Source organism: Notamacropus eugenii, chromosome 5 (genome assembly GCF_028372415.1).
Source record: "Notamacropus eugenii isolate mMacEug1 chromosome 5, mMacEug1.pri_v2, whole genome shotgun sequence".
NCBI classification, from domain to species: Eukaryota; Metazoa; Chordata; class Mammalia; order Diprotodontia; family Macropodidae; genus Notamacropus; species Notamacropus eugenii.
Genome location: NC_092876.1, coordinates 230,960,629 through 230,986,483, shown reverse-complemented (window position 1 = coordinate 230,986,483; position 25,855 = coordinate 230,960,629). Strand labels below are relative to the sequence as shown.

Sequence of the window (25,855 nt, the reverse complement as noted above, 5' to 3'; positions counted from 1 at the left end):
TTTCTTTTTCAGATAGGCTGGGTAAGATAAGTATGAGGTGGTACGTCAGAGTTGTTTTAATTTGCATGTCTCTAATCAGTTTTGGTGTAGAGCATTTTTCATATGACTGTAGATAGGTTTGATTTCTTTGTCTGAAAACTGCCTATTCGTATTCTCTGGCTATCAACTGGGAAATGACTTATATTTTTATAAATTTGACTCAGTTCTCTATATATTTGATAAGTGAGGCCTTTTTATCAGAGATACTTGTGGCAAAATTATTTCCCCAGTTTTCCGCTTTCCTTATAAATTTGGTTTTGCATTGGTTTTGTCTGTGCAAAAACTTTAATTTTACATATTCAAAATTATCTATTTTGTATTTTGTAATGTCTTTATCTACTTGTGTCTTAAATTCTTCCCCTATTCATAAATCTGACTGATAAATTATTCCATGTTTTCTTAATTTCCTTGTGGTATCATGTGTAAATCATGTACCCATTTTGACCTTATCTTGGTATACAGTTGCACTGTTGTTCTATACCTAGGTTCTGTCATTCTGTTTTCCAATTTTCCCGGTAGTTTTTGTCAAATAATGAGTTTTTGTTTCAAAAGCTTGTGTCTTTGGGTTTATCATATACTAAATTACTATATTCACTTACTATAATGTAATTTATCCCTAATCTGTTACACTGATCTACCATTCTGTTTCTTCGTTAGTATCAGATTGTCTTGATTGTTACCACTTTATAATACAGTTTGGGATCTGGTATGGCTAGGTCATCTTCTTTTGCTTTCTTTTCCCACTGATACCCTTGATATCCTTGAGCTTTTGTTCTTCCAGATGAATTCTGTTACCACTTTTTCTAGCTCTATAAAATAATTTTTCGATCATTTGATAGGTATGGCACTGAATAATAATTATTTTAAACAAAAAGTTTGTAATAGGAATTGACCTTGTAGAGGACCATTCACTATCCCTTTTTAAGTTTAGCAAGGAGGATTTTTTTGGAGGAAAGGGGATTTCTCATCTTTGCGTGCTGGGAAAGAATGGATCAAGATGAAACAGGGAGGCCAATCTAGTCTTAGGAGAAGACAGAGAAGTGAGAATGTGATGCTTAAATGAAATTATACCTGAGTTCTTCTCTTCATTCAGCAGTTGTTAAACAATAACATCCTCTATTTGTATAAAGTGGTGTAAGTATTGTTTGGAATATAGGAGAAATAGAAAACACAGGGAACTTATGCTGTTGTTGAGGAGATAAGAATGTGCAAGTCAACTTTGAAATAATAGTAAAATGGATAATTAAATATTATATTGTATGGCATAGACAATAAATATTTTGTTCAGAGGAAGGGACATCAATGTAGACTGGAATAGTTAAGAAAGCCTTTTTGGAAGAGGTGATACTTGATCTGGGATAGAATTTGGATATAGGCAGAGATAATTAGAGAGGGCATTGCACATGAAAGACAAAACAGGAACAGATGTTTCCAAGCCCACGCTCTGGAACTGCCTTATAGGAGGTCTTAAAATGTAAATGGAATCTTTTGATACTTCATTAACTAAGTCCCTTGGATGGTGACCAAAATAGACTTTTCATGTTCAGATTTTCCTTCCATATTATTAGAATGTGGTTCCAGCATTTAAGATATCTATGCAAGTATTGATGTTCGGCATAATAGGCATATCTGTTCATAATTTGTAGAATTACTTGCTACACTTATCCAGCTCACATTGAATAATTTCCTTATTTCACTCTATTTCAATATCCTAAGCCTTATTCTTCAATTTTTAAGGTATTAATATAAAACATGTCTTGTTGACTTATAGGGAGACTTATAAAATTAGAAGATACACAGGTTTTAATTTCTATTGTACATTACTGTAGTTGTTTTCTTTCTAAGATAATGATTGATTCCTATCCTTCTCCAACTATATGAAATAAAAACAATAGAGATGAGATTATCCATTGAATTTTTCTTAGGAAGAAGTTTATTTCTTTCCTTTTTTCTGAAAAAATTTTCCCCTTCCAATTTTGGAGAATTGTCAACTTTTCAACGTTTTCAACTTTTTCCTCTGTTTTCTAGGCTTATGTCATCTCTCCAAATGATGATGGATGAACTGACAAGTCAACAAGCATTAGCCGTAGTGGTCACAATGGAAGAAATGAATAGCAAAGATTTATATCTGATTGAAAAGTAATTTTCTTTTAAGTTTTTTTTATTGTTAATTTGATTGTGTTTTTTTCCCCAAATTTATTTGTTTTCAGTTTTCAACCATTACTTCCATAAGTTCCAAATTTTCTCCCCTTCCCTCCTACCTCCTTTCCCAAGATGGTATGCAACCTTATATGGGTTCTACACATATATTCCTATTAAACACATTTTTGTGCTAGTCATGTTGCATAGAAGAATTAAAATGAATGGGAGAAAGCACGAGAAAACCAAAACTTAGCAAAGGAGAAAAGAGTCTGCTTCATTCTGCATTCCAGCTCCACATTTCTTTCTCTGGATGTGGATGGCATTTTGCATCACGAGTCCTTTGGAAATGTTTTAGGTCCTTGCATTGCTGTGAAGGGCTAAGTCTATTAAAAACAGTCCTTGCATGCTGTGGCTGTCCTCTCCTGACAGCTCACTTCACTCATAGTCAGTTCAGATAAGTCTTTCCAGGTTTTTCTGAAGTCCTCCTGTTCGTCACTTCTTACAGCACAATAGTATCCCATACATTCATATACCACAACCTGCTCAGCCATTCCCCAATTGATGAGCATTCCCTCAATTTCTAGTTGGTGGCCACCACAAAAAGAAACTGCTACAAATATTTTTGTGCATGTGGGAGTAATTTTCTTTTTAATTTCTGCTACTATAACTGAATTGTCCTTTTACTAAGATTTCAAGAAGAATACGTGTCCTTTAGTACAACCCTTTTTGTATGTTCAAAGGCATGTGGAGAACTGCCCTTTGATTATTTTATAATTTTCTTTTGCATAGTAGAGAACAGCAACAATTATCCATAATTTCCTGATTTATAGATGCTTTTAGATCCAAAAAGAACATCATAATGTAGGCAAATGTAGAGAACAAAAGACATGGGCACTCATTTTCAAAGTATTGGTCCTTATTAAAGGAAATTCATGGCCACACAGACTTTGAGTTTCCATTAATTATCTACTAGTGTTGTGACCTTGACATTTTCATGCACATTTATCTCTTTAATTAAATAAAAGAATTTAGAACAAGAGAAAATGTATAGTTTGTTTAATGTTAATTAAATGGAATCAACTCCTTATTATATGGTTGTTGATTATTTATATCTTTTCTCTCTCATCATGCTTGTTTTGGGGCAACCTAAATGCTTTTGATCATATTTATCAGAGAAATGCCTGGAAGGAGAGGGGGAAAAGGCACTCAATTGTGCTGCTTAGTAGTAACTCTGGTAAGATTACTGACTGGAAGAATTGAGTTTAATGGCAACATTCGGTTTGGGATTAGCTCTGAATTCAAGATACTTTTCTGGTGTCTAGTATAAGCTGCCAAAAATGAAGAATTTATTATAATCATCGTTGTTTGACATTGCTTTCAGAATTGCTTCTGTCTTACATAAATACTTGCATGTCTATAAACCAGTGGACCTGGCAAAGATAACCACAGCCTTGATTCACTTGCAGTTTCATAATTTGGAGTTTATTAAGAGTCTCAGAAAATTCCTACTTAGGTAAGTTTAAAATAAAATTGTTTGTTTTAGTTTTCATATGATAAGCCACCCACAGAACTTTTGGCAGTTTAGCTGTATTCAAATGTGACGTCTCATTTTGAGGGCAGAATCTATTGGGACTAAAAATACGGTCACCCTGAGGACCTTTAAGGCATAATATTATTTATTATGAATATTATAAAATGATAATATGAAAATAAGAAAATAGTTGTTCCAACTTTTAAGGGTTCTGATGAGGTGGTTCCTGGAGTTCTGTGATTCATGTTGGGTCAAACTGATGACTCCCCAACCCCTCACCTATCCTGGACAATATTCTATGATTGGTGTGTTTTGTCAGGCCTTGGTTGCCATATAGTAAGAGATTCAGGGCTTACTCCCAAGCTGATCTGATTTCTTGATTTTTTTTTTTTAACTTTGTTATAAGCATAATATTCAACAACTGTACATCAGACTGACTTCACTTTGTTACTATTTGCATTTAAGTGAATTTAACTTCAGCTTATAAAATGTCTTTAAGTTTTTTTGGTCACTTAAATCTCCATCAGCAGTCTCTGTTTTCATTTAATTTTCCTTAGTGTAGTCATAGTAGGCACTTTTTCTTCTAGCTTTTTTTTATACTTAATGTTCTTTCATAAAGGTCTTCTCGATTTTCTTATATTCCTCATATTTGTTGGTCTTAATTATGTTATAACATTCCGTTACATCATTCTATCAGCTTGCTTATTTTTGGATATTTTTCAGAAAAAAAATAATAAGGCTATGAAAATCTTTGAACCACCTGCCTTTGTTGTTTGTTTTTGATAAAATTTGCAGGGAGTATATCTAAACATTAGAATTATTAGGTGGCAAAAAAAAAATAGAATTTTTTTAGTACATTTTTGTTTTTGAGTTAGGTTTTTATTTCTTTGTACATTTTTGAGTTTTTGCCACAGATTTCCAGATTTTCAAAAAAGAAAATCCTACAAATTTGCAATTCCATTAGCAATGAATAAGTATATGTTTATCCACAATCTTGCCATCACAGAGTTTTTAAAATCAGTTTTTGTGGATATCTTTTGTTTTTATATTGCCCAGATTTTCCTGTCTCCTTCCTTTTTCTTGTTATTAGAGTCATCCCTCATAACAAAGAATTTTTTTAAGCAGAAGAAGAAAAAAAAAATTCTGCAAACTCAACCATCAAGGAAAAAAAAAGATCTTATTTTCAGTGTTCCATACTTATGGACCTTTCACTTGTATGGATGAGCAGGGGGACCATCTTCTCCTCTTCTTTGGGGCCAAACTTGAACATTGAGTGTTATTGACTTTACTTATTTTTTACAAAGTTGATAGGTGAAAGGTGGTACCTCAGCATTGTTTTGCCTTGCATTTCTTTTATTATTAACAAGGTTGAACATTTTAAAAATGATTATTGCCCATATATATATATTTCCTGAAAATTATCTGTTCATACTGTTTAATTGTAGCTAGATTGGAAAGCTTTTTGTTTCTTTTTTCTTTTTTATCTGGATCTGATTTCATTGCTTTAGAACATTCCTGGTGCAGAAATTCCCTCTACCAATGCAGATCTTGAACTGTTAGTGAGTTGCCAGGGGTACAAGAGATTTAGCGACTTCCCCCGGTTACACAGCTAGTACGTATCTGAGGCTGGGCTGGACCCAACCCAGGGTCTTCCTTCTTCCAAGCCTGTCTGTCTGTGTTCACTATTCCACTTTGTCTTTTCAAATTTGGAATTACTTTTTGAAAAAAAATTAACAGTTTCTTATATAGTTTAGATTTTTTAAGAAAATTTATTTAGAAATCTTTTCTGTACATAAGCACATCGCTCTTAATCCTAAAACACATCTTCTGTTTTTTCAATAGAAAAAAAGCCATCTTCCCACTACAAATGAATCTCTGGTTTCTTTTGATGACCCATTATTGTTTTATTTTTGTCTTCTTCCTTCTTAAATTTTTTTGTATTTTCGATCTGTGCCACCACATAATCTAATCAAATTGGTTGCCTCAGTGAGCCCAAACCAGATTGAAACGTAATTGGGAAATATGTAACAAAAAAAATTAAAATACAATAGAACATAGATAATGTTAATGCATGGTTTTCTAAGTCAGCGTGTGCCCCAGAAGAGATTCTTAGTTGTGGGTCAGTGGTCCCATTTCTATCTGAGTTTGATACCACTTACCTAGTTGACATATAATGTGTAATTTAATTCAGCTACCACTTATTGATTACTTTAGACAAGGTAACAAAAATGAAACAATACTTCCCTTCAAGGTGCTTTCTTTCCATTGGATAGAATAATAGATGACAACAGTGAACTGTTTCTCATTTAATAAATGTCTTGTTTCAGTCTAATGTGATTTATGTGGTTTTGTCCTTTTTTTTCTTATTTTTTTATAATGGAGGTTATGTCCTTTTTCTTGTTTTTTTTTTTTTTACAGCCATTTGAGAAATAATTTTATACCTACTGAAATTTCTATGCTGGTCCGTGTTATTGCCAAGCTTCCTTTTCCTCATTTGGATGAATCAGGGCTTTCCCGAGTGGAATCCATTTTACCACAATGTAGTTTAAGTGATCTCAGTACTTTTGCATCATGTCTTTCAACATGGATTCGACATGACCGTTCATACCTGGACAATGTTTGTCAGAAAAATATCAAACTTCTTCCACAGTTAAATGCCTTTGGTTATCAGAGATTACAGCAAGCCAATGATTTGAATGAATTGTGGGAAGAACTTAAATATGTTCAAGGAGAATGGTTTGAGGAAGAACTTCTTGAAGAAACAGTTGTCACCTTGCAACGCTTGAGTGACCAAATCACACACACAAACGTTGCCAACTTATCAGTTTTTATGGTCAAGGCTAACTACCTTAGTGCTCCAGTGCTTGACAAGATAGCTTCTGTGACAGTCCAGCACATCAATAAGGTACTAGTTGAATTTCAACGTTTAATGTTAAGCTCATGTCAGTAATCCAGTAGAGACAGTGAATTGTAGTTGGTGGAATATTGAGCTTTGAGTCAAATCCCACTGCCAATCTGGGTAAACCATGACCTCTGTGTGCCTCTAAGTTATAGATTAGTTGTGTATGATCTGTATCCCCACACCATAGGTCCTCATAATAATATCACAGCTCCTATTGGTACTAGTAGTGTACATATTATATTAACTATTAGAAGTATGATTACAGGATTTTGTGTGGTGTATGTAGTAGAGCCATTCTCAATCCTTGTGATACATTTGAAATCATTCTGTAATTTCTAGTTTAGTTCTCCATCTTCTGCTATTAGCAATTAAACTGGCTTTCTTAGCTCTAGCCCTTACCTGCCATGGTGATGATTTTGAGAATCTAATAACAGTCACTTCATCATATGGTTGCACATTAGTAGCCAAACAGCTGTTGAAAATGGAAAAGAATGTAGGTTGGTCCAGTGACTTTTGAGTACTCAAGAATTTCCTGAGTATCTTCATGAGGTAAGAAAGATGAGTAAGAAAATCCTACCCAGTCCATTAAGCTCTGAGGACACAAAGACAAAAATAAAATGTTTTCTGCTTCAAAGAGTTTACATTCTTTTGGGTAGCATTCAACATATAAAGATGAACATAAAAATCATTCCTTTCAACTAAAGTATTGCTTGATGATATAAATGTACAATGTGCAATGGGATTCATTTCTGGAGACTGGATCATTTATGTCAAAGTGAAATCTCAAATAAGGCTACGTATTAATGTTAGATGAGATGAAAATAAAAACTTCTAGCATTATACCTTTAGATGTCTTGAAATGACTACATTTCAGAGCATAGTAAAACAAATTTTAGTTCTCAGTTTTAAAAGTCTCAGTCATTTCTGCCTTTTTTATTTGCACCTTCAAAATTCAATATCAATTGCTAAATTAAGGTCATCTAGTGTGTATTTTTTTTTTAAAAGGATGGCTTTTCCTATTGAAAATTTGACATTATCTTTGGTTCTTGAGATACTATGGTTTTAATCTGGCATTTTGTAAGATATAGTTTTACTCTGAATATGAGAATTGTTGACTTGAATAAAATAATTGTATTGAAGCACAATAAGTCCTGACTATTAAAAGTTAAAAAAAACCTCTTCCACTTGCCTAATAATCTTATTGTGTAAAAGTATTAAGTATTGCAAATGTTAGCAGTGTATTTGGTTTATTTTTCCTTTGTGGACAAGATGAAATCTTCCTCATTTGAGGGAAATCCTGAATCGATGACATCGTAGGTCTACTGGAGTATTATCTATTATATCTAGTATAATTCTGAGAGAACTTTATCACTTATAAATTCTATTATTGTTTTATGCACATTAATTTCCAGATTTTACATTTTCTCTGATCCTTGTGTTACTAATAATGGAGTTAAAAACTAGGTAATGAAGTGGCTAAATGGATCATAGTATGAAGGAGAAGATGACCCATATGCCAGGAAATCCACCATCTTTATAAGTGGCATATGACTGTAGATTTTTTAAAAATCAAACTTCTTTAGAAAGTTGTACTAGATATACTCTAAGAACCCTTCCAGCTTCAAGTATGTGATTCTATATAAATCTAGATGCTTTACTGAATAAATATTTAAAACTTAACATCTTTCTTCTTTTTGTTCAGATCCATCCTTTGGCAATCCATTCTATATTACTTCCCTTCAGTGTCCTTAACTATGATCCACCCCAAAAGGAAGAGTTCTTTGGAGCTTGCATCCAGCACCTTAAGTCATATTTAAGTAGGTGTATTATGTTGAAACGAGCTGTTGGGTTGGGGATTGTTTTCATTGTGCAATTTTAATATCAACAACAAAGTCTGATCATAAGGAAATAATTCATTGTTGAGTACTTTTAAAAATCAGTTTGGGTCAATTTCTATCCATATTCAATGTGTATTATAAACTATACTCTTTCCTCTTCATTCCCAATGAATCTAGCCTCTGTCATATTTGATGGAAGATAGACTTAAACTTTGACCTCACTTTCCCCAGACTGAATCCTGGGAGCTCCTTAATAGTTACCACATAATAATATTTCCCCCTCTTATTCCTCAATCAGTGAGTATTCTTTATTTTCGCTTCTTTGTGAACAGAGTGCTACTATGCATACTTTGGCATATACTGGACCTTTGTTTCTGTTTTTTTTACTTCCTTGGATTATATGTTCAGGAGTAGAATTGCTGGGCCATAGGGTTTGGATGGTTTAGTTACTTTTCTTAGTTTACATTCTGCTGGGGAAACATTATATGTACATATAAGTATGTATGTGTATATATACATATATATGTGTTCACATATACATGCATATGTGTTTGTATGTGTATGCACACATATCTTTATCTGTCTATAAAACATGTATATAAAATGAATAGAAGGTAACTTTGTGTGTGTGAGGGGGAAGTAGCAGCTGATTGAAACAGGAGACGTCTCATGTACAAGGGGTCATTTCAGCTGAATTTTGAAGGTAACAAGGTATTCTAAGAGGTGGAAGTGAGAAGAGAGGGCATTCCAAGCAAGGGGATGACATCCTGTCCTCTGAGGAACATCTGAACATCTGTCTGGATGGTGCAGGATGTAAAGGGGAAGCGATTTATAAGAAGACTGGCATAGGTTGGAGCCAGATTTTGAAGGATTTGAAGTACCAGGTAGAGGAGTTTTTGTTTGATTCTAGAGGTAATAGGGAGCCACTGGAATTATTGAGCAGGGTTGAATCTGTGCCAATCAGTAAATATTTATTAAGTACCAGCTATTACCAAACACTATGCCAAGTGCTGGGGATGCAAATAAGAAAATAAAAAAAGACAATCCCTGCTCCCAGGGAGCTTGCAATCGGGGCTGACGGTGGGAGTGGAACAGAGACACACAGAAGCAAGCTAAAAAGTTGTGAGGGAGGGAGAGAAAGTGGTACCCAGATGGAGGGCGTGGTGGACTCTCATTCAAGGAGAGCAGCTGATGGGAAATGAAGAGCTGGTGGAGTTCTGAACTGCCTTTAAACAGAAACTTTGGGGGTTCTTTGTCCTTTCCTCTAGCCCAGGGATGGGGAATCTATGGCCTCCAGGCCACATGTGGCCCTCTAGGTCCTCAAGTGTGGCCCTTTAACTGAATCCAAACTTCCATGAAGTTCGCACACCTGGTCTACCCCTTCAGTCAGAGGGGCAGAAGGCCCTGAAGAGGTGCCAGCACTTAAGCTGATGAAATCTGGAAGGGATGATGATTTTACTGATGAAAAGTTTTCTTGGGAATATGATGATGGCAAAGTCCAAGTCCAAGGAGTCAAACTGGTGAGAAAAATGTTCTCTAGGAAGGAATTTTGCCCGCTTGATGGAGGATGGACAGGAGATGACCAGAGAGGTGACCCACAGTCTTAAAAACTCAGTAGAATATAAGCTCTGTAAGATTTTATTTAGCTGGAAGGATGTTGGGTAACAGGTTGTGTGTCTGCCATCTAAATGCTGAAGAGGCACCAATAAGCAGCTGTCAGATGATGCTTTTTTATCATAGCAACTCCTAAAGCTAGAGGAACAGTGATCTGTTAGTGGAGGGAGCAGTCATATCAAGGAGATTCAATTCAATAGGCTTTTATTAAGTACTTAATATGTGCAAGCCACTCAGTTGGCCACTGGGAGTGGGCCCAAAGAGAAAATGGAAAGCATCCTTCTTTCCTCAAGGAGTTTACGTTCTCCTGGAAATCACAAGTATATTATCAAAGCAAATAGTTCTTTTTTAGTTTGATTGGACTTGTACGAAAAAGAGGGCTTGGAATTGTTACCTTACTCTTCTGGACTGGTTTTATTTCAATAGATGTGTAATCACTGTTTTTTGTATTGCTGCTACCTGAGGGTATTGGATACCTAGAACTTTCCAGTTAGAGGGTGTTTAAGAGTCACTTAGCTCTGTCTTCTCATTTTGTACCTCCACATACATCACAGACATATAGTTGGTCATTTGATTCAGTCATGTCTGACTCTTTGGGACCTCATTTAGGATTTTCTTGACAGAGACGCTGTAGTGGTTTGCCATTTCCTTCTCCAGCCCGTTTTACAGATGAGTAAACAGGCAAACAGGGTTAAGTGATTTGCCCAGGATCACCCAGCTAGCAAGTGTCTCAGGGCCACATTTGAACTCAGGAAGATGAGTCTTGTTGACTACAGGAACAACACTCTATCCTCTGTGCCATACACATACATATATGTGTGTATATACACATATACCACATATATACTCATATATGTGTGTGCATGTGTATCAGAGCTGCCCCTGGGCATAGCTGCTTGGATCCTATGCTGTTGATAAGTGACTCAGCCTCTGAGGCAGCTTAGAGGGAAAGAAGTGGTTCAACTAGCTGGTGCTGGAAGTCCTATAAATGCTACTGTGACCAGAGCAACATGTGTAGTAGCTTCTCCCAAGTGCCACCTTCCCCAGTATCCCCTCCCCACTCCCATCAGTGGTACCACCTCCTCCTCACTCTCCTCATTTATATATTTTTCCCATACATTTACCTAGGCTGCCCTTTTGTGACACTTTCCTTTCAAAGGTCTCTTGGGTAATTAATTTTAACATCCTATGTGTAAAAATCTATGGGTTATCCAGGTCTCTGCACCGTTTTTAATGAGGATCCTGGTACTTTTATGAGTGTTTTCTTTTAAGAATCTTATCTTCTTTCCAGGTGTCTTTGAACCTCATCTCTTGGTGTTTCTTGGTTTTACATTGGCTGTTGCTGAGTGTTTTCCAGAAGATCTGATAAAGGCAATATTTAACATCGAATTCCTAGCCAAATTGGACTTACAACTTCGATGTGAGTATCTATAACATTAAACAAAAATCCATTGTGTATTTTTTATATAGAGAGCTCCAGCCCCAGCTGAACTGAAAAAAATTTTTTTTAATATAACTTAAGGTGTTAGGACATGTGGGAGGTCCTAATCACTTCTAACTATATGGTAATTTAAAGTAATACAAGAGGCAGCAAGGTGTAATGATACTTAGGCATCCTGCCTTTGACGTTTGCTAGCTGTGTGGCCAAACAATAGTTTATATACAACATTGAGTACATTGCTGAAGGACACTCCCTTCAAAAGAGGGGGAAAAGAGGCCAACATACAAGATTGTAATAAAAATGAGCTTCATTTTTTCACTTTTTTTGCTTAGAAAATTATGACAAAATGTATCATTTACATGGTGGATTTGTCATCAAATGTTTAATAAGGTTTTACCAAATTCCAGGCCCTGTCCCAGGTACTGGCAGTTCAGAGACAAAAACAAAATGGTTTCTGTTCTTAAAAAGTTTACATTTTATTAGGGGAGCTACCATATATACACACATAAATATAAACCAAATAAATGTAAGAATATTTTTAGAGGGGGAGGCAGGATTGGCATCAGCATCTGGGGTTAGGAAGGGTCTCATGTGGAAGGTATTTGAACTGAGTTTTGAAGGAAACTAGGGATTCTAGGAAGTGGGGAGTACATTCTAGGTAAGGGGGAGAGTCTGTGTTAATAGAATGTATGAGCTGCTCTGTTTAGATTTTAATTCTAATTAGCATTTTAAATTTCAGACTTACCTGCTTTCTTAAATACAAGAACCCACAGCCGTCTCATGGAATTTAATAGAGCAGTCTGTTTGGAATGTCCTGAATTTGAAATTCCTTGGTTTCATGACCATTATTGTCAGCAGCAGTACAGTAAAGGTTTGGACTTCTTTCTTTTTTCTTTGTTTTTACAACTCAAATATATTTTTTAACTTTTTTGTTATTTATTTAGTATTTCATTTTTTCCCAAATTACATGTAAAAACAATTTTTAACATTGATTTTTTAAAATATTGAGTTCCAGATTCTCTCCGTCTCTCCTTCCCTTGAGAGAGGCAAGCAATTTGATATGAGTTATACATGTGCAGTCATGCACAACTATTAATCATGTTGTGAGAAAAAAAAACAGAGAAAAAGAACAAGAAAAATAAAGTGAAACATAGTATGCCTTGATTGGCATTCAGACTCTATCAGTGCTTTCTGTGGAGGATGGATAGCATTTTTCATCCTAAATCCTTTGTAATTATCTTGGATCACTGTATTGCTGAGAATAGCTAAGTCATTCACAGTTGATCATGTTAAAATATTGCTGTTACTGTGTTCTTCTGGTTCTGCTCATGGGTGCATGTAAGTATTTCCAGGTTATTTTGAGAACATCCTAATTGTAATTTCTTATAGCACAAAAGTGTGTAGGGTGTGTTGAGGGAGGATCAGTACCTTTGGTGTGATGACTTTGGTGTCCACCTGTTCCACTCAACTCTCACCTGTGGCTCCAAGAAGCTGCAGCATGCACAGTGGCCACACCCCGGTAAACCATTTCAGCAGACAGGCCAAACCAGGTTGAGGGTAACCAATGGTTCTCAAACCCATTAGTGAGTTAGGGGGGTGTCTACCCCAAGCATGTGAAGACTTCTTCTGGTGGAATGGGTGGATGAGAACAGTTTGTTCCAGTGGCCATGAAGGCAGATGAAGTAGGCGATGTGGAGCACTTAGAGCTTGATTAGACACCGAAGACACCAAGGTCATCCACTGTATCCTGAACCATCTCCAGCCATCTTGACTCTATCCTGCCACTGGACTATGATGACTCTGGAGGCAAGAGTGAGGCTGATGACTTTTTGCAACTCTGCCTCGCTTAAATCTAATTTACACATGAATCAAAAGACATCACCCATACCATTTTACTGTTATGGCTCAAAGCCCTGTGGCAGCAAGCAAGTGATGAAGCAGCAGGTGCAGATGCACTGGGAGGTGTAGTCATGCTGCACACAGGTGGCCCAGGCCATGTGGTCATTTCTCACTGAAAGCATCAGTGGGACTCGGCAGCACACTGGGTATCTGAGCAGCCTTTTGAGGATCACACTGCTCACCTCCTCATGTGAGGAAGGGGACTAGAAAAGGTGCCCTAAACATTGTCTGCTTACTCAATGCTGGCCTGTTTACCGCGGCAGGCAGGGAATCCCACTATGCAGTTGAAACACAAAAAAATGTACAACATGTACAAAAACATCTGCAAAGATGATTCTGCTCACCATTGGTGCAGGGAACGTGCACACACTAATAGACAACACAAAATCCAGTAGACCTAAAAGAAGAATTGCTCTTGTTGCAAGAGAACTCAACAGGTATTGCATCCAAATAGCAGCCCATCCAAGGCTGGCAAGTGAGGGCCAACTTACTGAAGGTGGAGCTAGATACACCTTTTTCTAGGTGTGTCCAGCTGGGCGCAGTAAATGAGAGTGCCGTGAAGCTGGTGTAGGTTTCGCAATCTAATCAGCAAACTGATATGCCTGCCAAAAGAAGTGAATGACAGGCTCATGACAGTGCTATTGCCACATGTAGGAAAATGCCATGCCACCATCATCAGTGCCTATGCTTCCACCATGACAAACCCTGAGGAAGTCAAAGTAAAATTTTACGAAGACCTAGAGACCCTTATCATCAATGTGCCAAAAGAGAACAAGCTCATAATTCTGGGTGACTAATGCTAGAGTAGATTCAGAATACCAGATTTGGCAGGGAGTTCTAGGGAGGAATGGAGTTGGAAACAGCAAGAGCAATGGTCATTTACTGCTGAAGACTTGTGCATAACATGATCTCATCACCAATACTGTCTTCCATTTACCTAAATGCAATAAAACTTCATGGATGCATCCTTGCAACAGACAATGGCATCAAATAGACTATGTGACTGTAAAGAGAAGAGACAGACAAGATGTGAGTGACAAAGCCAATATGTGGTGCAAAGTGCTGGACTGATCATAGACTTATCCTTTCCAAGCTAAAAATTCACATTTATCAAAAGGGCTGCCCCCAAGGTAAAGTGACTACTAGAAGAATTAATGTCAACAAATTAGAGTTTTTCTCTGAGCATGAACAGTTTGTTGCTAACTTGGAGGGAAAGTTGAGCCAACACACAGTTGGCAACAGTAGAGCAGAAAAGAAATGGGCAGCTTTCAGAGAATTGGTGTATAGCACTACATTTGCTTATCTGGGTCAGAACACTCACAAACACCAAGATTGGTTTGATGAAAATGATGGGGAAATTCAGAAAATGAAAATGAAAAATGAGAACTTCACAGGATTTACCAGCAGGATAGTTCATCCACCTTAAGAAGGCAGCATTTAATTCCATCAAAAGCAAAGGACAAGCAAACCTTAGAGAGATGCAGGATTCCTGGCTCAGTAAGAAGGCAGATGAAATTCAATTTTATGTTGATAGTAACAATCTGAAGCACTTTTATGATTCCCTGAAAGCTATTTATGGACCAAAAAGCTATGGTGCATCACAATTACTCAGTGCTGATGGAGCCACATTGATTAGTGATAAGGATATGATCCTAGAGAGATGGACTGAACACTTCCATAGTGTTTTCAACAGACCACCATCAATCAATGCAGAGGCCATGACTGTTTACCTCAGGTTGAAGTCAATCCCTCCTTTGCTGAACTTCTAACTGAGGAAGAGGTTTTGAGGGCCGTTAGGCTCCTTTCATGTGGCAAAGCACCTGGTGCTGTGCCAGGCCTAGAGGCCTGTGGGCTACCCGAGTCTTCCCTTACCTCTATCCCGAGGTCTTCGGTTGGCCAAACCAGATGCTCGTATGAGAGAAAGGACATTCCAGAGTCGAACAAGGGTTGAGTTTTATTTCAGGGTCTAGTTACAAGTGCAGGGGAGTTCTTCCTTAGGAGGGAAAGAGAAAGATCTCCCAAGGAGGCAAAGATCTTACAATAAGAGATTGGAAGTAGAAGTATAAGCGGGGAGAGAGGGGGAGGGGAGAGAGCAGAGAGGAAAAGCGGAGCCTTGTTGTCCTCACCGCTCCGTGCCCCTCCGCCCAAGAGAGCTTTCAGGCTTTCCTGATCCTACCTAAACTCTCCAGCAGCATAGTTTGCATCTGAATACCGTGCTGTTAGATAACAATAGTGTGCCCAGATCCGGGACAATCTCGAGGGCGGGGAGAGCTCTCTCCCATCACGTTTCTCACAGGAAGAGGCGGAAATACACGAGATAGCTCGGTTCACCTCGATTCCCAGCCGTTTCCTGGGAGGTCTCGTGAGAACTCTAAGATTTAGAAGTTCCCACCTTTACCCGCCCGAGACTGTCCACCTGGAATTGAGCTTCCAACCCTAGCAGTGCTGATTCTATTCCAGCTGAGATTTACAAGGTAGGGGGACCATTGCTCATACAAAAGCTGACTGAAATGTTCCAGGTTATATGGCAAGAGGTGGTTATCCCCCAGGAGTTCAAGGATGCCTCCATTGTCCATTGCTATAAGGGTAAAGGGAATAGATTGTCCTGTGACAATCACAGAGGGATCTCTTAGTCATTACTGTCAAAGTTCTTGCTAGAGTCCTCCTTAATAGGCTGATTCTTCACCTGGAAGATGGTCATATGCCTGAGAGCCAGTGTGGCTTCAGAAAGGGCTGAGGAACAGTTGATATGGTATTTGCTGCTCAACAACTCCAGGAGAAATGCTAGGAATAGAACAGAGGTCTGTACACAACATTTGTAGATCTGACCAAGGCCTTTGACACTGTTAGTCATGAGGGCTTATGGAAAATTATGTCAAAATTTGGTTGCCCAGAGAAGTTCATCAATATTGTATGTCAGTTTCATAATGGCATGTTTGCTCGAGTTCTGTCCATTAGGACAATACTCTTGTGTTTTCCCAGTCACCAATGGAGTGAAACAGGGCTGTGTGCTTGCTCTCATGCTTTTTAGCATGATGTTTTCATTATGTTGACAAATGCTTTCAATGAAGATGAACATGGCATCAAGGTCAACTACCAAACTGATGGTAAGTTCTTCAGTTTGAAAAGGCTACAAGCCAAGACCAAAGTGGAGGGAGTGTTGGTACACGATTTTCTGTTTGCAGATGATTGTTCACTCAGTGCAGCCTCTGAAGCTGAGATGCAACAAAGTATGGATCAATTCTTTGCTGCCTGTGCTAATTTTGGCCTAATGATTAACACCAAGAAAATACAGGTGCTCCTTCAGCCACCACCACACTATCCATATGTGGAACCATCACTTACAACAAATGGAGAAGTTTTGAATGCTGTGGATAATTTCACTTACCCTGGTAGTGTACTTTTCAAGGATGTACATTGACAATGAGGTTGATGCATGCATTGCCAACTAGCTCAGTGTTTGGGAGGCTCAGAAGAAAAGTTGGGAAAGAAGAGGTATTTGACTGACTACCAAACTGAAGGTCTACAGAGGTGTTGTGCTGACCTCATTGTTATATGCTTGTGAAACATGGATAGTCTACCAGCACCATTCCAAGGAACTGAATTGCTTCCATTTGAACTGTCTTAGGAAGATTCTGAGGATCACCTGGCAGAATAAGGTACCAGACACTGAGGTCCTTGCCCGAACTGAACTGCCAAGTATTCAAACTATGCTTCAGAGAGCGCAACTCCAATGGGCCGGCCACGTTGTTTGAATGCAAAATGTATGCTTGCCAAAAAGACTATTTTATGGAAAACTCACATGGGGCAGGTGATCATATGATGGCCAGAAGAAATTATACAAGGACACTCTCAAGGTCTCTCTCAAGAACTTTGGATTTGACTGTGCAACATGGGAGACACTGGCACAGGACCACTCAGCATGGCGTGCCCGCTTCAGAAAGGGTGCTGTGCTCTTGAGCAAAGCAAAATTGAGATAGCACAAAGTAAACACAGGATCTACAGATTTGGGATATCCACCCCAAATATTCATACGGACTATCAGTGCCCAACCTGTGGTGGAGAGTTCTGAGCTTGTATTGGTCTGATCAGTCACAGTCGGACACACTGAGATTTCACTTTATCATGGTGATGTCATTTTGGTCCTCTTCAAAGATGAAGGACAGCAACCAACCAAGCACAATAGTATTCCATCACAATCATATACCACAATTTGTTCAGATATTTCTCAATTGATGGGCATCCCCATAATTTCCAAATCTTTGCCACCACTAAAAGAGCTGCTGTAAATATTTTTGTAAATATAGGTCCTTTTCCTTTTTGTTTTTTACTTCTTTGGGATACTGACCAAGTAGTAGTATTGCTGGGTCAAAGGGTATGTATAGTTTTGTAGCCTTGAATTTCTTAAAGAGATATTGTGTTCATCCTTCATTGCCAAAGAAGACCATGTCATCAGAGAAATGATGACATGACTTCCACTTAACTTTGTTTTGAGTGAGGGAGGGCTGTGCAGGTCACCAGCCTCACTTCTCCTCCAGAGCCATCTGAATCCAGTGACCAGATATTCATCAGGATGACTGGAGATGACCCAGGATGCAGTGGGAGACCTTGGGCCCTTTAGGCTAAGGTCTTTGCAGGTACTCATTTAGGGTGAGGCAACTCCCATTCACTGAATAGGCCTGTTTAAGAAGTAACCAGGGCATGGTCCTTTTAATGAGGCCAAGATAAAGAAAGACAGGCTGGGAGGGAGGCAGCAACAGTTACTATTGATAATCACTCTAAAGCCAGGAGGATCAAGAGGAGCCCTTAGGCAGGGGCCATTGGGGTCCCAGTTTGAGAGTGCAGTAGGTTTAAGGTTTTGGGAGAGGATAGGACAGGACAGAACAGGAGAAAGGGAAGGAAAGGGGCCAGTAAAACCCAAGTCAGCTGGGCATCTTTTGGCCATCCAAATTTATCATTCTTTGGAGAGGAGAAGGAATGAGAGGGGGAGGCAGACAGAAGAGGAGGAGGTAAGTTACCCTGGCTAGCTGGGTCCCCATTCAGCCAGCTGCATCTACTCGCAAGATTGTGTTTTTCCTTAGTTGCCAAAGAAGACCATGATATTATCCGAGTCTCAGATAATTGAGGAGATAATTATGTCAGTATTACTGTGGAAGTTATATAAGACTTAAGAATTCACTTGAGACTATTGAGAGTAGTATCCTTGAAGCCAGTGGCCCAAAATAAGACTTATAGGTAAGACTGATTTACCTTTTAGTAATTAAATAGAACCCAAGATGGAAGTCTCTTAAAATGAAATTTCTTACTATAGCAAATAAGGTTATAATGAGGCTCCAATTTGTCTTACTTTGATCTTACAATTTACCTTTTTTATTATGAACTTACTGAACATCAGAAAATATGAACATGCCATTGTACAAAGAAGAACAGAAAAGATTGTCTGTTTTGTCTGAAAATGGGCAGCTCTTTCACCCCCATTCCACTATTTCTGTGCTTAGATGGGGAGGCATGCTGGTTTAGCCAGATCTCAGAAATGGTGTACAGACTGGTTTTTAGTTTGATCTCTCAAACAAATGTGAGAAGTTTCTGTTCTTATGAGAAGTTACTGTCCTTATGTTTAGGCTCATCGAAACAGTCAAAAATTTTTTCTGTTCTGTGGAAGAACTGTTGAAGATAATTTTTATTCTGAGGTTAATAAAGCTGTCTTTGAACAAAGTCATTTTTGTTTTCTTTTAGTTAATGACAACATCAGTGCAGTACAACACCAGGTTTATAAAATGTTGGGAGAAATCTTAGGAGGACCTAATTGTGCAAAACCATCAGTTCTCACACCTTATGGATACATAGTGGGTAAGTCATTAAAAGTTAACAAGATCAAAATAATGTAAAAATCATTTCATTTGTATTAGAATATGGAAAAGAAACACGAAGAGCTTTTTTTTTTTAACTTTAAGCATTCATATATTTATTTATCTATTTATCCCCTATACGCTGACTGAAGCACAGGGTTAAGTCTTTAGGGGATTAATGAAGATGTTTGAGTTATGGCCTCAGTCTTGAAGAGGTTGATAGTCACTTAGAGGAAATAAGATGTTCACACGAGTAACTGTGTTTTGGGTAGAGAAAGATACCATGTGCTTTGAGAGTTTAGAGGAAGCAGAGAGGTGAAGGGAAGCATCCTTCAGCATTGGACCTGGGCTTTGTATGATGGCTAGTAATGCTTTCCAACCTTCACAAATGGCAGGATAAAGATATTATGGACACATGTTTGAATAATGGCAAAGGAGCCCAGTTTAACCAGCACATATGAAGGGAAGAAGTGAGAAAGGAACTTCCAAGGTCATGTTGTCTCCAGATTGTAGAGGGTCTTGAGTGCTAGGCTAAGCAGACTGGACTTTTATTTACAAGGCAGTTCGGGACCTTTGGAAATATTTAGGAGTTGGGGAGGGACATAGTCAGATATGCATTAGGAAAATTTGACTTCAGTGTTTAGGATGAATTGGAGTGAAAAGAGCTTGGAGGCAGGAGTGACATTGGTCAGGAAGCTATTGAAGAAGTCCAGCTGAGATCTAGTGGGGCCCTGAATGAAAGTGGTGGCCAGGTAGCACTGGGAATGGTAAAGAGAGAACAAATGGAAGAGACATTGCCAAGATAGAAATGACAGCACTTGGAGGTTTTTTGCATGTGGATTTTGAAGGAGTCAAAGAGAATTTGGAGATTTTGAACACAGGTGACTAAGTCAACTGATAAGACATAAAGTCAGAAAGAGGAGTGGGTTGGGGGGACAGTGTACAAATAATAAGTTTAGTTTCAAATGTGTCAACTTGGAGGTACTAGTGGAAAGAAAACAGGACATAAGAGGCTAGGAACCTGAATTCAAATTCCAGCTCCAATCCTGACTAGCTCTTTCTTATTGATTGTATGATGGCAGACAAGTCACTTTAACCCTTCTGCCTCTCAGTCTTCCTCATCTGTAAAATGTGAATAATACTGTGTGTACTAGAGAGGGTGCATAGCATAAGTGGACAGAGAGCTGGCCTTGGAACCAGGAAAGCTTGGGTTCCAGTCTTGCCTTCACCATACACTGACTGCATGACCTTGGGCAGATTACTGAGAGCATTCTCAGTGCTTTAGGCAGGGCTTCTTAAACTTTTTCCACTCATGCAATGTTGAGTGGCTAGAAGGCTTGCATAGTGCAGAGTGTGCATGCTTTGTGTTCAGAACCAATGCTGTAGTGAAGTTGCTCGATGCAACACTGGCAAGTGCTGCCAAAAGCACCTCGGACTCATTACCTGTTTGATTTTTAATTAATTTTAGGTCATTGCGCATTCCAAAACTTTTTACTGTTGCCCAGTTTTTCATGACTCACAGTTTAAGAAGCTCTGCTTTAGGCACCTGTTAAGACTCTAAGGTAGGGACAGCCAGGTGGCACAGTGGGAACACTGGCTCTGGAGTAGGCAGGCGGACCTGAGTTCAAATCGTCTGAGACACTTAACAGCTGTGTGACCCTGGGTAAGCCACTTAACCCTAATTGCCTCTTAAAAAAAAGAAAGCTCCTAAGTTGCATGGTAATTGCTGACCTGCATTAGTAGAGCAAGTTTTTTCTTTCATCCGGTAATTCCCCCTATTGACAAAATCACAGCTCCAGCCCCTGTCCCCAACATTCATGCTTTCTATATTCCATGACTACACTTAGAACAGTACTGTGTGTGTGTATTTCTTTATACAAACTTGTGTATATGTATATTTATATAGTACTTAACCCATTTTTGGTGGAACATACAGGGAATAATATCTATAGGAACTGAAAGTGTGAGTCTGAAGCTTGGGGAAGCCTGGGGGTGGTGATGTGTTTTGGGGAATGGATGAGGTTGCCAGAGAAGAAAATGTAGATTGAGAAAAGGACCAAGCACATATCCTTGGTCATATTTAGGAGCTGAGAGGAGGAAGAGGGGACAGAGAGGTAGGAGCCCAGAGATGTGAGAGGAGAAATTGGGGGTATGGGAGGTTTTAATACTTGAAGAAAAGAGTTTATTGATAGCCTTTGTTTTTTGGATCATACTCATTTTCAAATTCATAGTGAACATGACACTCTTTTGTATCAAAGATATTAAATATTTAAACCACCCAATAGTATTGCCACATCTGACGGTGCAGGCACTCATCCCCAAACTTTATATTAAGTGGAGGGGAGAACTATGTTTCCTTGTCTGTTCAGGGAGAAGAAATATGAAATAGTGTCACTAATCCTACCAAGGGATAAGAGGGTAAAAAGGAGACATTTTTCAGGGTCTTTTTGCAGAGAAATCAAGGGGGAGAGGAAGAGGAGGGGACCATGCTTGAAGACTGAAGGACAGGCAACTGGATTTGATAATCTGTATACAGTTCAAAGTTTTAAAAAAACAGCAGTTTCAGTCCCAAAGTGTCCCTGCTGAATAAAGTCCAGCCTTCTTAGCTTAGCATTCAGGATCCTCCACAGTGTGGGGACAACTTGATCTCTGAAGTTCCTCTCTCACTTCTTCCTTCATATGTCCTAGTTAAATTAGGACTGGAGGCCTGATGATTGCAAAGGTTTGAGGATCCCTTGGAGGTAGTGAGAAAGGAGAGGCAGTGAATGTAGACTACTTTTTCTAATAATTTTAAGGAAGAGGAAATGGAGAAATTGTCTAAAGAGACTGATGTGAATATACAGGGAACTCATAAACTAACAGTTTTTTAAAAGACAAATAAATAATGTAGTTATTCATCTTTTATGGTCTCTTATTTTTATCAAAATAATAATAAAGTTTGGCCTTGGAAAAGAATTGAGAAAATTTACCTCATTCTTTTCATTACAGAGATGGGGCATCATTGGGATAGAACATTGAATATGCACTGTCAAAAATAGTCTTTGTGTTGGTTAACTTCTTTTAAAATCTTTGTTACGAGAAGTGGCTTGTTAGGGGGTGAGGGAGGAATATATTTGGATATAAATGTGAGGTAAAAACAAAAGTCATAAAGAAAATTTTTAAAAAGAGACATGTACAAAAAGGTAGATGGAAGGTCATGCAATTAAGAATGAATATAAAAGTTTGGTACAATCCTGTAAAAATTGTGTCAGTCACCAGGCCCAGAGGTGAATTCCATCTAGGGTACTGAAAGACTGATGGATATGATTGGTGAGCTCTGTAATATATCTCTGGATAATCAAGGAGAATGGGAGAAAAGATGAAGTCCCAAGGAGAGGGCAAATGTCCTGAGTTTTGAAAAAAGGAAGACCAGCATGGAATTGTGAAGAGAGGAGACCAAACCAGACTAATTCCATTTCTGTTTTTTGACAAGGAAATCAAGACATTGCCGAAAATAATAGCACCTTCTTCCTATGGTTGTTGGATCAAATGAAATGTTTGGAAAGCATTTAGCACAGTGCTCATTACATAATAAGCACTTAATAAATCCTTGTTCCAACCCCCACACCCCTGTTCCTTTTCATTTTCTGTCAGTGAGCTCCCCATTATTAGATGTGCTTATTCAAGTAGATGTTGAATGAGTGTCAGGAATATTACAGAGTGGATTCTTACTCATTGGATGGGAGATTGAACTGAATGATTTCTAAAGTTGATATATAATAAATGTCTTAAAGATTTTTCTTCCTTCACTGAAAATGTGAACAGTATGAAAATTGATTAATTGTACTATTTCTAGCTTTAGTATATGTGATAAAATTAGCCTCTCAGGAGATGCAATATTTGCTAATAAAGGGAGAATTAGGATTTTACCAAGTCAGTGCTTCATTTTCTGTAATTGTGAAAGGATCATTAATCCTGCCTTCTGGTTCTCATATTAGGGATTAAAAGAAATACTTTTGTTAATGTATTCTGAGCTAGCCCAGTGTTAGAGAGTATTAATCTTTAGACAAGTGTTCTCTATTGAGCAGATTCTGCTTTGTAGTAAATGAGTATGAGTATTAGACTGAGAGTCATGAAGAACTTATTCCTGCTCCCATGTCCTTCATTTATTAGCTGTGTAATTAATTCTGGATAAGTCATTTATCCCTTCTTTTAGTTTCCACATGTATCAAATGGAGATATCACCTCACTCACAGAATAAAATGAAATAATGTATAATGTAAGTGCTCTGTAAACCCTCAAGCACCATGTGAATGTGCACTCTGATCATGCGTTTTAGTGGTGCAGTCATTTTTCTCTAAAATTGCTTTTTGTCTGTTAAATATAATAATTTCAAAAAGGAGTTACCTTGTCTGTGCATTGATTACCATATTGTGTTACAGATTTTGAATATATCTTGGATAAAAAGAAAAAGCCTCTTCCATATAGAAATCAGGGTGTGGTTGTGAATGAGCTGCCAAGTGTACACTGGAGACCAGATCCCCATGATACCAGCTCAGGGCTGCCACCAGGAGCACAAAGGTAAATTGTATTCAATTGTATTTGTTGGGTCAAAGTTATATCATACAATGAATTTATCAGTCAACAATGAGCTCTGCTATATTTTTGTATAAATTAGCTTGTTAGCTATAAGTAATTAAAGTAAGAAATTTGGTGTTCTAATTCCTTTAATTTTTGTTATTTTAAAAACTGTTTTGCACATGGTAGGCATTTAAGTGTCGAATTGAATTGACAACATTTTTGTGTCTTGAAAACTTTTGATTATTTGGTGTCTTATTTTGATATCAAAAGTAACTGTTCTTTTGTTCGATATAGAGTTGCTTTGGAATTTTTGGATTCACGAGCATTTTGTAAAAACATCCTCCACTTAAAAGGAAAATCTGCTATGAAAAAAAGACATCTGGAAATTTTGGGCTATCATGTGATTCAGGTACAGTGCAAACTCAAAATGTCCTACTATAAAAACTAAACTTCTTAGGAGCACTGCACACAAATGTATTTTTCCAATATCTAGCACACTACCTGGTAGATAGTAAGTGCTCAGTAAATGCGAGTTGATTTATTGATGTTTTATCCTAATATGAAGTGGGCAGAATTATTTCATTAATTTGAAAATTACAGAATTCCGTCTTTTATATTTGAAGAAAGCAGAAGATTCTTATTTCTTCAGTTTTTATTTGTTTGGAAAACATGTTGACTTGGTAGATAGAGGGCGCTAGTGCAGAGTTAAAAGGATGGTGAAATCACTGACCTAGAGCTGGCAAGAACTTCAGAGGTCATGTAGTTCAGTCCTCTCTTCAGCCCCCTGACTCTCCCCTTACACCCCATTTTACAGTTGGGGAATCTAAGGTCCAGAATGACCTTGGTGACTTGCCGAGGGTCACAGAAAGTGCTAAGAGTCAGAGGCAGGATTTGAAACCACATCTTCTGACTCCAAAGTTGCAGCTCTTTTCCCTGAAGGGGTAAGGTTGAGAGAGACGGGTTAAGGACACTAAAGAAAACTCCCAGTATTGGCCTTCAGGAGAAGAGAGAAGAAAGCAAGCAGAGGGAATAGAACGAGGTATTCATAAGAAACACGATCCCATTAGAGGCTGTAAAAGAGCTGTGGGATGCGATATGAACCAAATTCTTATTCAAGCTCTGCTTCATAGTAGGTTATATCTTTTATTTTGAAAAATAGGTTATTTATCTGAATCTAAGCACTGAAGCAAATGCAGTCTGAATCTTCCTATCTTACAGATCCCTTATTTGGTATGGAATTCTATGGAATTATCAACAAAGGATGCCTGGATGGAGTATTTGAGAGAACGTATGTTTGCAGAAGTCAAATCATAATTACAATTTTTATTTATGATATATTACATTTTAGACAAATCATAATAGAAAATATGAGCTTGATCAAAAACAATATTGTGAAATATTTAATACTGATTAAAAACATGATTGTTACTGTGTAACAAACCTGTAGTTCTTCAAATAGAGACTTTAAAAATTGTATACTTTTTTCCCATGAAGCACTGTTATTTCTTTTGGTATGAAAGTCAGGTATCTTTTTTTTTTTTACTTAACAATGGATTGATAATTATACCTGAATATATTTTTAATAGCATTTTATGATCAGGCACTTTAGTATCAGGCATCCAAGGCCTTGCTGTGAGCTGATTGAAAGAGATTCATAAACCACTAGTTTTCTATTTGCTTCAAGTCAGGGGTCTAGATTGTAGAGGCTTTATCTTGGAGCAATTTAAAAGGAACAGTAGGAAAGATATTCTCTTCAGTCTTGCCCAGATATGTATATAATACTAACTTTGTGATGTTCAAGTGGCCAAATATTATTGAATGTCATAGTAATTAAAACATTTGACACTATTGTCATAATTGCATATGTTTTACACCTTTCTTTGTGATCTTTCACACCTTTCTTTGTGATCTTTCTAGTCATTATTGTCATTTTGATTTCTAAAGCAAAGATGTGCTAAAATGTAACCTTTGAAACAGTTAATGATTACATAAAACTCAGAACAGAACGAAGTTAAGAGTCATCAGGCCAATATGTTACCA

General features: G+C 37.8%; 1 protein-coding gene across 1 annotated transcript in view; it reads left to right on the top strand.

The window, feature by feature from the left end:
* Nucleotides 1-25,679, top strand: part of FASTKD1 (FAST kinase domains 1) — a 44,516-nt gene extending 18,837 nt beyond the window's left edge. Inside the window, exons 6-15 of the mRNA XM_072612244.1 lie at nucleotides 2,068-2,178; nucleotides 3,563-3,694; nucleotides 6,131-6,617; nucleotides 8,317-8,431; nucleotides 11,358-11,486; nucleotides 12,247-12,378; nucleotides 19,143-19,256; nucleotides 23,677-23,815; nucleotides 24,110-24,224; nucleotides 25,034-25,679. Coding sequence (XP_072468345.1) covers nucleotides 2,068-2,178; nucleotides 3,563-3,694; nucleotides 6,131-6,617; nucleotides 8,317-8,431; nucleotides 11,358-11,486; nucleotides 12,247-12,378; nucleotides 19,143-19,256; nucleotides 23,677-23,815; nucleotides 24,110-24,224; nucleotides 25,034-25,129 — 1,570 coding nt within the window. The 3' untranslated portion in view covers nucleotides 25,130-25,679. The remainder of the gene's footprint in view (nucleotides 1-2,067; nucleotides 2,179-3,562; nucleotides 3,695-6,130; nucleotides 6,618-8,316; nucleotides 8,432-11,357; nucleotides 11,487-12,246; nucleotides 12,379-19,142; nucleotides 19,257-23,676; nucleotides 23,816-24,109; nucleotides 24,225-25,033) is intronic.
* Nucleotides 25,680-25,855: the final 176 nt, after the last annotated feature.